This window comes from Triticum aestivum, chromosome 7B (assembly GCF_018294505.1).
Source record: "Triticum aestivum cultivar Chinese Spring chromosome 7B, IWGSC CS RefSeq v2.1, whole genome shotgun sequence".
NCBI classification, from domain to species: Eukaryota; Viridiplantae; Streptophyta; class Magnoliopsida; order Poales; family Poaceae; genus Triticum; species Triticum aestivum.
In genome coordinates this window covers 648,485,233-648,496,239 of record NC_057813.1, presented here as the reverse complement: position 1 = coordinate 648,496,239, position 11,007 = coordinate 648,485,233, and the positions used below count along the sequence as shown (strand labels likewise).

The 11,007-nt window shown below is 39.9% G+C and overlaps 1 protein-coding gene across 1 annotated transcript; it reads right to left on the bottom strand.

Annotated features, from left to right (window-relative positions):
* Positions 1-1,085: 1,085 nt before the first annotated feature.
* LOC123160495 (tau-cadinol synthase) lies at positions 1,086-9,575 on the bottom strand. The gene is made up of 7 exons (XM_044578305.1): positions 9,360-9,575; positions 4,557-4,812; positions 3,161-3,533; positions 2,816-3,034; positions 2,252-2,387; positions 1,915-2,163; positions 1,086-1,545 (listed from the first exon to the last, which is right to left on the bottom strand). The coding sequence occupies exons 1-7, from the start codon at positions 9,447-9,449 to the stop codon at positions 1,255-1,257; spliced, it is 1,614 nt and encodes a 537-aa protein (XP_044434240.1). The 5' UTR covers positions 9,450-9,575; the 3' UTR covers positions 1,086-1,254.
* Positions 9,576-11,007: the final 1,432 nt, after the last annotated feature.

The window sequence follows — 11,007 nt, the reverse complement described above, 5'->3', positions numbered from 1 at the left end:
GTTTAAGTTTGCCGCTGTGGTTTACTTCTTTTAGTTCGTGTTGCCTATCTGAGAGTAGAATCTACTTGTCGCAGTGGCTAGCACCATGCTCATACTACTTCACAGACGAGTGTTCGAATCCCAGTGCTCGCGCGTTCGAAATGGGCCGGCTCAGGTGTGTCGCCCTGTGCGAAACGCCAACTCTTTGCCGCAGCAAGCGGCGCATAGGAGATCCCGAGTTTTTGTGTCGCGCATATCGCGATAGGAATGGAGCAAACCCGACACTCGCGCATACTGGGCCGACCCAATTACTGACCAGCCTTTGTCACAGGGGAATATTACATGAAAATAAAAATGTTTTAAAAATTATCAGGAATATTTAAAATGTTCAGTACATAATTGTTTGATAGTTTTAGAATAAATCATGCATTGACATTTTTCTGGAGTTTGAAAAAAGGACACAAATTTGCTATAAATATATTTGCAAGTTTAGAAAACGTTCCAATATTAAGAAATTTTCATGCATTTTCTAAAAAAAAGTCCCAAATTTTGAAAAAGTCAACCTTTGTAAATTTGATGTAGTTTTCATATCCCCTCCTTGCCAAGCTATAGCGTATGTACGTTTTTTAATCTAAAGTCGAACTTTGTAAACTTTGATCAAGTTTTTAGAAAAACATGAACTTTTACAATACTGAATATATGGCATATGAAAATATATTTCATAGTGAATCTAATGATATTGATTTGGTTTTGTATAGATTTTTCTCTAAACTAGACCGAAGGTAATTTCCAAAGTGTGACTTTAGGAAAAACTTGTATGCACAATAATGGGAAGAGGGAGTATTTGGTACTACATGCCAATTTCACTAGCATTGGACAGGCCTAAGAGGAATACTCCTCTAATTTGGTACAGAAGCTGCCCATGAATCATTTGTCACGTTATCCCAGCAGGTAGGCCCTTTCATCGGGCTAGTCACAAAACATAATTCGTGATTAAATTTAACGCTAAAAAATCCAGTTTAGCATGTTTAAAAATCTAAAATCTGTTTCAAGCAGCCAGGTTGTTAGAATAGCTGATTGAAAGTGAAATTTAACCAACACTAAGATAACACACGTACATAGAATTTTATTCCATCTCATCTCATAAACAATACATATAACTGTTTCTCTTACTAGAAACCACACACTGTCACACACATGTGTTTATTGGAAAGCAGATTGGTACTTGTTACAATGATAAATAGTAGTACGGCAACAAGCTAGATAGCTCCCTACCTAGATGGGAATGGGGTTGACAAAGAGGGCCTCAATAGTCTTGTGAAGATGCTTGCTGAATGTGAATGCATCGTTCCCTCCACCATAGTATAACGGCATACTAACAGCGAATCTGATAACCCGCTGCACTGCGGGGAGCAGCACTCGGTTCCCAAAGCGAGCTTGATTTAGGCTTCTCCATTCGTCTTCTATGAGTGACTCGATCGTGGCAACTGCGACCTCCCTCGTGACCCCATGCTCCGCGATGTACCACTCTACTGAATTCGTTGCGTCTACCTTGCTTCTTCCACGCTGCGTATAGTTTAATTAGACATTATCATGCATGCCTGCTAATGGTTGCCGCTAGGATTAAATATTCCAAACACGCCAAAATTTAATAGTCTTGGTAATTATTTATTGCCAAGTCTTGATAATTTAAAATTGCACTCTGTTGCAAACCAGTGAGTCAAAGTTGCTGTCTTGGAGTAAACATCTAGCAGAAGCTTAATGCAATTTAGTCTTTGGTTAGTTACATACGGAGTAAGATTTGATGATAAACTAATATTATTGATTGAATAATATTATGTTCTTTCCCACAAAACATTAATATTGTTATGTTTTGCCACAAGTTCAGAAACATGGCTAGGATGTAGAACTTTTTGGATAAACGAAATTACTTACTTTAAATGAAGCGATGTCATTCATGAACCTTGTAAGCTTTGCGCATGCCATGACGACATCAGGGAAACCAGCTACCCACTCGAGTGTTTCCTTGGGCATTGCATCGCCCATGCCAACAAGAAAACACACACATACTGTTGGTACACATATGGTCATGGAGGTCAGATTCACTAGCTCTTCAAAGCTTGGCTTGTGATTCTGGTGCAACCATTCGACTTCTTGGAGATAATAAATGAACTGTTTTTGGAACTGCACACAAAGAAGGTGAGAAATTAACAATAGGACAGTGATATGTGTCAAACAATTGTTTTATCTACCTGTTTTTTAGCATATGTACCTGTTTCTTGATGTAGGCAATCTCGTAGTTGTTATTCTTTGCCATTTCACTCCCAAACTCCTTAATGTTTGCCAACAGTTCATCAAAGAACTTCTTCAAGTAATCCGGCAGAAGAGAAACATCGCTCTCATCCCATCTGCATACAGTGCGAATTGCATTCTATAAATATAACTAATTAAAAGTACATGTTTTTTTTAAAGTACATGTTTTTTTAAAGTACATGTTTGTAAGCTACTTTTTAAAGATATCTTCTAGAAAATCATTTATTTGCATGATCACTCCTTGTGCATAGCCCAGATGGTCTCTTGCTTACAGTGCACATTTTCTATGGGAAGTGTCAAGCGTACATGCAAAATTCCTGCTTTTTAGGCAATATGTTTGTTGAAACTAGACTTGTTAGCATTTATGGAACATAAATTACATTGATCTCATAATCCCACCAGACTGATGATAGAAAATATTTTTTCTTCTCATGGTCAACATGGAAATTCACTCGTTGTCAACATTCAATTTATGTCCAGATAGAAGTATATGTATTAACAAAGCCAGACTAATGAATGTAACCTTTGTACGGCTTCAGTCAGCTTCCGACATTCCTCTATGGTGGCATGGGCATCAAATGTGTCATCCATGATGGTAAGTAGCACATTTATTTTGGCACCGATCACCCGTGCGAGCTCGTAGTCTTTCTCATAGAACATCACATGGGACCAAAGATAGTTCTCCACCACACGATCACGAACATAGGTCAGCTCGATGCATCTGGAAAGTTCTTTCCACCACCTATTAAAACTAAATAGTTATTTAGGGTGATACACTATTTAAACACTACATGCAATTGATAAGATTGTAGACAATCAAAATGAGTCGAGTATTTCGCAGTGGAGAGATTACAAAGGAAGAGCATACCCACTAATAGCTTTCAACTCCTTCAAGTGTACATGTTGTAGAAGGTTAAAGTCTAGCTTTGCAAACTCCAATAGAGCAGGGTTGTGATATTCCTCTTCTTTGTACTCCGAGATGTAATGTATTGCTTCCATCCTCTTATAAGTCCTTGGCAGTGGCAAGTGAAGGGCACGTTTAACTTGCTTGGCTAAGGGGAACTCGAGACTCGCAATCCTTGATTCAAGATGGTACTTTGCAAAAGTGATGGCTTTTTCTAGTGCTGGTTCACCATGGATGAGAAGATGAGCTGCATTGTATAAACTTAATAATCCCCTTGTATCATAAGTAATATCCTTGTTGAAGACCCCGCTTTCACATTTGAATTTGTTGAAGACATCTGCAAGAAAAAATGTGTCAGGCCCATAATGCGAACCTATCTGCATGTAAGTGGATCTGGATCACTTAGTGATCATTACTTTATAGTTGCCAAAAACTTTTGTAATCCTCAGTCAACTAATATTACACATTACGATGTACAACTAGCAGTTTTTCCTCTTTTTTAGCTAGGATCTTCCCATATTATTCATAGAGTTTCTTTCTTATATATTTTTCTCTCCCAAGATAACTACTGAGAAATGGGTTCAACAAAAATGTTAAACAATCAAAGGGTTGTAAAAATCACGGTAAATATAGTAGGGAGAAATCAAAAGGTACACTGGACAACTAGTAGCAAGTGAGTTTAGTACACAACAACTAATAGTATAGTACACAACTGAGAGACAATGCAATAGACAACAACTATAATACAAAATTGGCAACAGATAACAAGTGTAATAAACATTAATATGGAAGAACACTATGAACTACAAAACCAAAGAAATGCAATTGACAACTTTCAAAACCAGCCTACAAAAATATAACTATAAGTAATGCGGTATAAATTACATAGAATGCAATACACATTAATGTGATGATGCAGTTGAGACAAATCCAGAAAAGCATATTTATGGGGAATTGCTTTTTGGATATCTCTTCAACATAAAGAGAATTGTATTGACACTCTGTATGGGAACACTGGTTTAAATGGTTGACATCAAATATTATGGTGGCTTTTTATAACCAACAAAGAAAATGCGTAAGGGTGCTATGACAGGGCAAACCCAAAAAGTATATAAAACACATGGAAATAGAACTGTAGCAGAAATATAAATGCTTCGATCCAATCCTATGGAGTGCACATGCACTCATTACTATATTACTTGGTCAATCCACTACATGTATCCACAAAAAGGAATGAGGCATAATTGAGAATACCGGTTTTGGAGGCGAACAAGTATAAGTCAAATATTTCACTAGATGTGGGTTAGCTTGTAAAACCGTGGCGTGGTTTCAACACATCATATGTATGATGAAGAGATACCTGGAGATACCCAATGACCGTGCTCCCTAAGCAAGCGAAATCGAAGAGCGACCTCATGGAGACTAGAGCAACTAAATTCACTCCCAAGGATTTCGCTCAACATATTGTCAATCTCTTCTTTAAAGTGGTGATCAATTCCGAGATGTTGGAGTGAATCCACTAAGAACATTTTCTCCAACACCCCATCGCAACTCCGAAACAACATGTGGATTTTCTCTTTCAGTATATCAGCTCTCTCCATCATCCATTCCTCGCTCTGCATATGCATACATACAAATAATTAGGTTCAGCTGGCCAAAAGAAATTGTATATACATAAAAACAACGAATGAACTCACTCTAAATATGCATATTTGCGGCTAGATTTTCGAAATATACATGTCATTTATATTTCAATGCACTCCTCAGTACAATCATTTGACCATTATGTTTTGTACCAATATGCTTGGGTTAAATGTAGATGATTGTATTATGAAAAAACTATGGTGATTAAATGATACTAATTTTACTCAAACATCATAATGGTTTGAATTGACACATGTAGCGATAGCCTAACTTAGATAAGGTTTGTCGGGTATGCTTGCAAGGTTCATTGTCTATAGGTAATTACTACCTCTGTCCTGGTTTATAGGTCCCCATTGTAGTTTGTGCCAAATTTTGATCAAAGATTTAACTAACAAAATGTTAATGCATGTCAACAAAAATTATATCGATGGATTCGTATTTGAACATAGTTTTCAATGATATAATTTTTGGTGACATGCATGAACATTTTGTCAATTCAATCTATGGTCAAAATTTGACACGAAATACAATGAGGACCAATAAACCAGGACGGAGGTAGTAAACGCCAACCGAAGAATCTCTTGTTACGATGCTTCGATTTATCTGAGAGACAAATCAACAAAGAAACAAACCTAAATATTGATGTCTCATTTCTAAACCTTGTCTTCTTTTGCTGAATCCACCTCATCATTGGTGATGCCACAATAACACTATTCCATTACATCCACCCATAAGGGAAGCTAGAAACTGATGAGGAGTGAGTTCACCTCCATTAATGCTAAATCATTGGGTCAAGCAAACCAGTGATACTAGTTCATTTTTTTTAACTGAACCCGACATCCAAGCGGTAGATCCACTGCTACTTTCACGCTTGCACATCCTACTAATTTTTTTATGTCATCCATCTATCTATATAAGAGCCATTTACATATAGAAAAGTTTAGTGGTAAAAGTGTGTCTTCAGGAAAAAAAAATCATGCCTTAGTAGAAATCTTGCGATTGAGCGTTTTACATACATTACTAGCAAAGACATTTGTTTGTGCAAATGGAAATTGATGACATTGACTATGCGATCAATTATGACTTTTTTTAGAATTCCATACTAATATTTAACTTTTTCTCTTCATCCATCAATGCCATCTTTCCATTCATAAATTTTATATACTGTTACCACATATAATTTCAATACTGAAACATTAGAACTATATCTTGTGTTCTCTTCCTCCACCAGCCTTGTGGTTGGCTATACTATGGTTGTATTATCTTATATAGTGTGACCTAGTATCTTTTATTTTGGAAACTGGGTCTACGCACACCCAATTTAATATTTGAACTGGGAAAAAGGAAAACAAGCAAGACATTTCTATTGTTATTGTTGTTGTTATAAATATGGTCTAGTAATATACTCATGTGTAAAGTTTCATGAGAAGAAATGACTTTCGTACAATTCTAGGTGAAATTTTTTTGCAAGTACAAAAATTGCAATGGTAACTTTATATAATATTGTGTCTTTTCATGCAGAATACCATAAAAAGTCATTCCTTCGCATAACTTTACACATCCTTATATTTTTAGTTTTTATTTCACTTCTTTCTTCTTAGGTCATGTAAAATGATCTACATAGGACACTTGGTCATGTGGAAGATAGAGAAACACAAAAGAGATACTTGCCTTCTCTTAGATAATAGATGATTTCTTAGTAAGAAAGATATGACATAAGACATATGTCTCTACAGTACGAGATGTCTTTTCTTATTCACATGTTTTTTAGTTTGGTTTTGAACACCCCATACTTTTAGACAAACTATTAAATTAATGATAGTGACAATATTAAGGGATAATCCATTGCATAATATGTTGAACTACATTCTCTAAATTGCGTATAATAGATTGGAGAAAGACAACTTATAAACCATTGTACATGCCCTTACAATGTCGTGTGGTTGTGGATGTTTCCATCTATTACTTTCGACCATTCACCCATTATATGCCATGACAATGCAAGATCTTCTCTCTTCTCTCCCATCCATGCATGTTGCCGTGTCCTTCAGAATGAATACATATATCGGGTAGATACTTTTAAGTATGTAACTTCAATATATACTAAATCTCATACGTGCCTATTAAGATCATCGATTAATATATATCTAGTTTATGTTGGCATATGTCGGGGCTTGGTTGCCTCTTGTTTGAATAATTTATAACATGGTTATTAAGATCAATGACTAATATCATGTTAAATTATTTAGACATAGATGGTGGCCTGGTTGCCTCATATTTGAATAATTTAATAATAAGACACTATTTATGCAAATTTGTCATCCTATTTGCCTTTCCGATGGGAATCCTCCTCTTTTAGAGAGTGGATATGCATGCATGCATGCAGAAATTGCCATGTTATAGTAACTTAAATTGACTTGTTACCAGCATCAATTACCACAATAATAGTATGTTTATATTTTAAAATTTATTTGGACGTGTGCATCATGATGATGCAGAGGCTGTGGTCTTCTCCTTTTCGAGAAAATTATTGTAACAATATGTATGTTTTTAGGAATTACAATGTTATGCATCAGAGAGTGGATAACGAAGTGTTAACAACAACCGAGAGATGATATCAGCCCATATGAATATTTTGTCGTAATCAAGTTAACCATGATAGAGCATCGTTAATCTGCTAAATGTTTTATGGAGCTACGTGTCTCCTGGATACTAAACGTTTGCTCCTCCCCACGACAGACTCCCGTGCGTCTAGGGTTTCCCTGCCTCCCGTCAACACCGGCGCCGATCTGCTTCGTATTTTATGGCCTTAGAGCCATGGAGGCATGGTGGATCCCAACCCTTTATATATGGTGGGATGGCTCCGGCTTCATTTTGATGTGTTTTTTTTTAGTTTGCTTAGGATTTGTGTCCCACTCAGGAAGGCAAGGCGGTGGCGGCTCCCTAAGATGGAATAAGGTTCTCCCCGCCTAGACCCCATCCTGGCGGTGTGTCTCGTGTCCTCAGAGGGAGTTTGGAGGTGTGTCTCCGAGGATCTCGTGGAATTTGGTCGGTGTTTGTCTTGGGTGGATCTGCATGAATCTGACCTTCATTCATGTGTCTACGTATTGGATCCTTTCGATATGCGCTTCTCTTCATTGGTGACTGCTACTATTCCGGTGCACTGTTCCTTTCAGGACTTAGCACGACGACTTCATGTATGTCTACTACAGCAAGATTTGCCCGGCTCATATGATGGAGGGGCGATGAGTGGTCGTGCCTTCAGCTCGCTCCAAGTGATTGTAGTCGTCGTAGGTGGTCTACGGACATGGATGCAATTTTTGTTACTTCTGAATTATTTGTACTGTCATGATACAATTTCCTTTCCCCCGTCCCTAAGAAAAGAAATTAGGTAAATGTTTTGAGTGATAAAAGTTTTCAAAATTTAATACTGAATAAATCCTTGTCATGGATGTGGCCAGGAAGTTCACACGCAGGGTGACAATGGAATATGTAGAGCGTTGAATGGGGTCATAGATACAAATTTAGGGATTAACTCTGCAAGTCCACATATTATACGGGGTAGGTACGTTTGAGCGATAACTTGGAGTAAGAGCAAGTACAATAGCAGGCTTATAGCCCGTTTACATGACATTTTTGTCTATGTGAAGGAGAGAGATATGAAAAAGTAAGGGAAGTGAGCTCTCATTCAAGAGTCTAGCTATATGCGTACTCCTAAGAAAATACAATAAATATGGAGAAAGAGAAAGTATGAAAAAGTACTAATGTAATAGCCAACCTTATAGGAGTAGGGCGTTTTGGTGATCGGGCTCCATGGAGGCCGAAAATTTTAAACAACTTCAAATTTACACTTTCATGTGTTAAAAATATCCGAAAAGTATATGCATACATATAAGGATGAAATGTATTTGTGTGTAAAAATTCACGATGAAATATCTTGAATTGCGACCTATAAAAAAAAGAACAAATTCATAGACTTTGGGGAGGAATAGTATAATGTGTTGAAAAGTCAATGCTTTTTTTCACATCCCTCATTTCAACGTATTTTATAGTAAAAATTTATACGCATGTACATTATGACTCCATGTATATCTATATCTTTTCAGAATTTTTTTAAACATAAAAAAATATGATTTTCAATTTTTTTAAAATGATCTTCATGGAGCTCGGCTTCCCAAAAACTGTTTTTGACCTCATAGCCTGCATTACTATATGAGTGTATAGACGACATGACAATTTTATATAGTCATCAGCTAGCTATATTATTAATCATGCTCTAAAGTCCTTGCTAGTAGTCTACATATCTGAGCCCTACTGGAATGCAACTCTCTCCAATCCGTACGTGTATATATGTACAGTACTAAGCTAGTGTTCGATATATACAACCATAAACGTGTTTCATCATATTGGTGTCCATGGATGCATTCATGGATATATAGACCGAATAAATTCTTCCGTACTTTTCTTTTGCGGGACTTTACCCAAAAACATATCCTATATATCTGGATTGACGGAGTACCTGTAGTGGTTGTGGCTCGTAACTCATGAAGAAATCACCCCACAGAGAGGGCTCAAAGCTCGACAGCTTCCCGGGAGGGCCGGACGCCATCTTGAAAGTAGTAACAATATAAATGTCGTGTTAACTATGTTGCTTTACTAGTAGGGAGAATGGCAACCGGGAGTGCTGAGTGCTCGATGTCTGACTAGCTTAGCTATCTGGCCCTCTTCCGCCGTGGAAATAAATAGGTGCGCGCGAGCGTGGTAGGACGCCCATTGGGTCCAAGGCCTCTCTATTGCGGGCACACGTGCATGGTGTGACGAGAAAAGAATGCAAACTAGGGACGCAACGTAGGTAGACGAGGTTGAAGGAGGTTTTTTTTTCCGAAAGAGGTTGTAGGAGGTTGCAATATTTGTAGATGGACACAATCCTACGAGAAGGCATGGCCATTCGTCCACCGTCCATTTAGAGAAACATGATGTTAGAGGGACTATGGTATCTCATGTCCCATCAGGGTTCAAATCCTGGTGCTCGCATTTACTTCTGAATTTATTTTAGAATTTCCGGCGATGTGCATTCAGTGGGAGGAGATGTTTCCGTCGACGACGAGGTGCCTATAGCGACTTCGTAAATTTTAAGATGATATGCTGGCTCAGTCTTTCGAAGGTGCTCATAAGGGGTAGGGTGTGCGTGTGTGCGTTTATAGGGATGAGTGTATGCACTTATATATGAGCGCTTGCGTCCGTACTGTGTTTAATTTTTTTTAGAGAAACGTGATTGGTGAACTAAGAAAACGTGATGGGATAAGAGCATCTCCAGCCGCGCCCCTAAGTTATACCTGGCCAAACCTCGGGCCGGGTCGGGCTTCGGGCCGGGCCTAACCAAGCCCGACACAAAAAACCCAGGCCCGGGCACGGCCTGGCCCGGCCATCGGGCATGTGTTTCTGGGCCCGAGCCCGGCCTGAACACGTAAAAGCCCGTCGGGCTTCGGGCCGGCCTGGCCTGACCTTCAGAAAAATGCAAAAACGACGGGCCCGGGTCCGGCCCGGCCCGGCCTTCGGGCTCAAAAACTAGGCCCGAGCCCGGCCCGGGGGCAGTGTCGGGCCGGGCCAGGCCGGGCCGGCCGGGCCGGGCTTCCCATGGCCAGGACTACCCCTAACATGCCCTCCCCAGGAGATTTTTCCGCGCCGGCGCCCAAAAGTCGGCCCAGTCGCGTCCCCGGGGGCCTGTTTTTCATTGGTTTGGGCCGAAATTGGCGCCGGCGTACCCAGACCGAACCCGGCGCGCTGGGGGCGCCCGGGGGCACCGGGGTGAGCGATTTTGGCACGAACGCACTGCGGGCCCACCGAGTCAGCGACACTCGCCTGGTCGTCCTCGCAACGCCTCGGTTTCCCGCATGTAATCAATGCCAAGGCTACCGCCGGTCAGCCTTCCATTGATTCCTCACAGGCGGTGCGGCGACGCCCCCCCTCCCTCCACGCATACACACGACGCCCGGCTATAAAAGCAACGCCTCTCCCTTGCCTCTGGCCACACCCGCCCACAGCCGCCATCGAGCTCTGCTCTCTCCTCGTGCCCAACCGCGAGGATGGCTAAGCGATTCCCCGACGATGGGGCGGCAGCCAACGGCTTCGGCCGCCGCTCGCTTCACGAGTGGGAGGCGCACTTG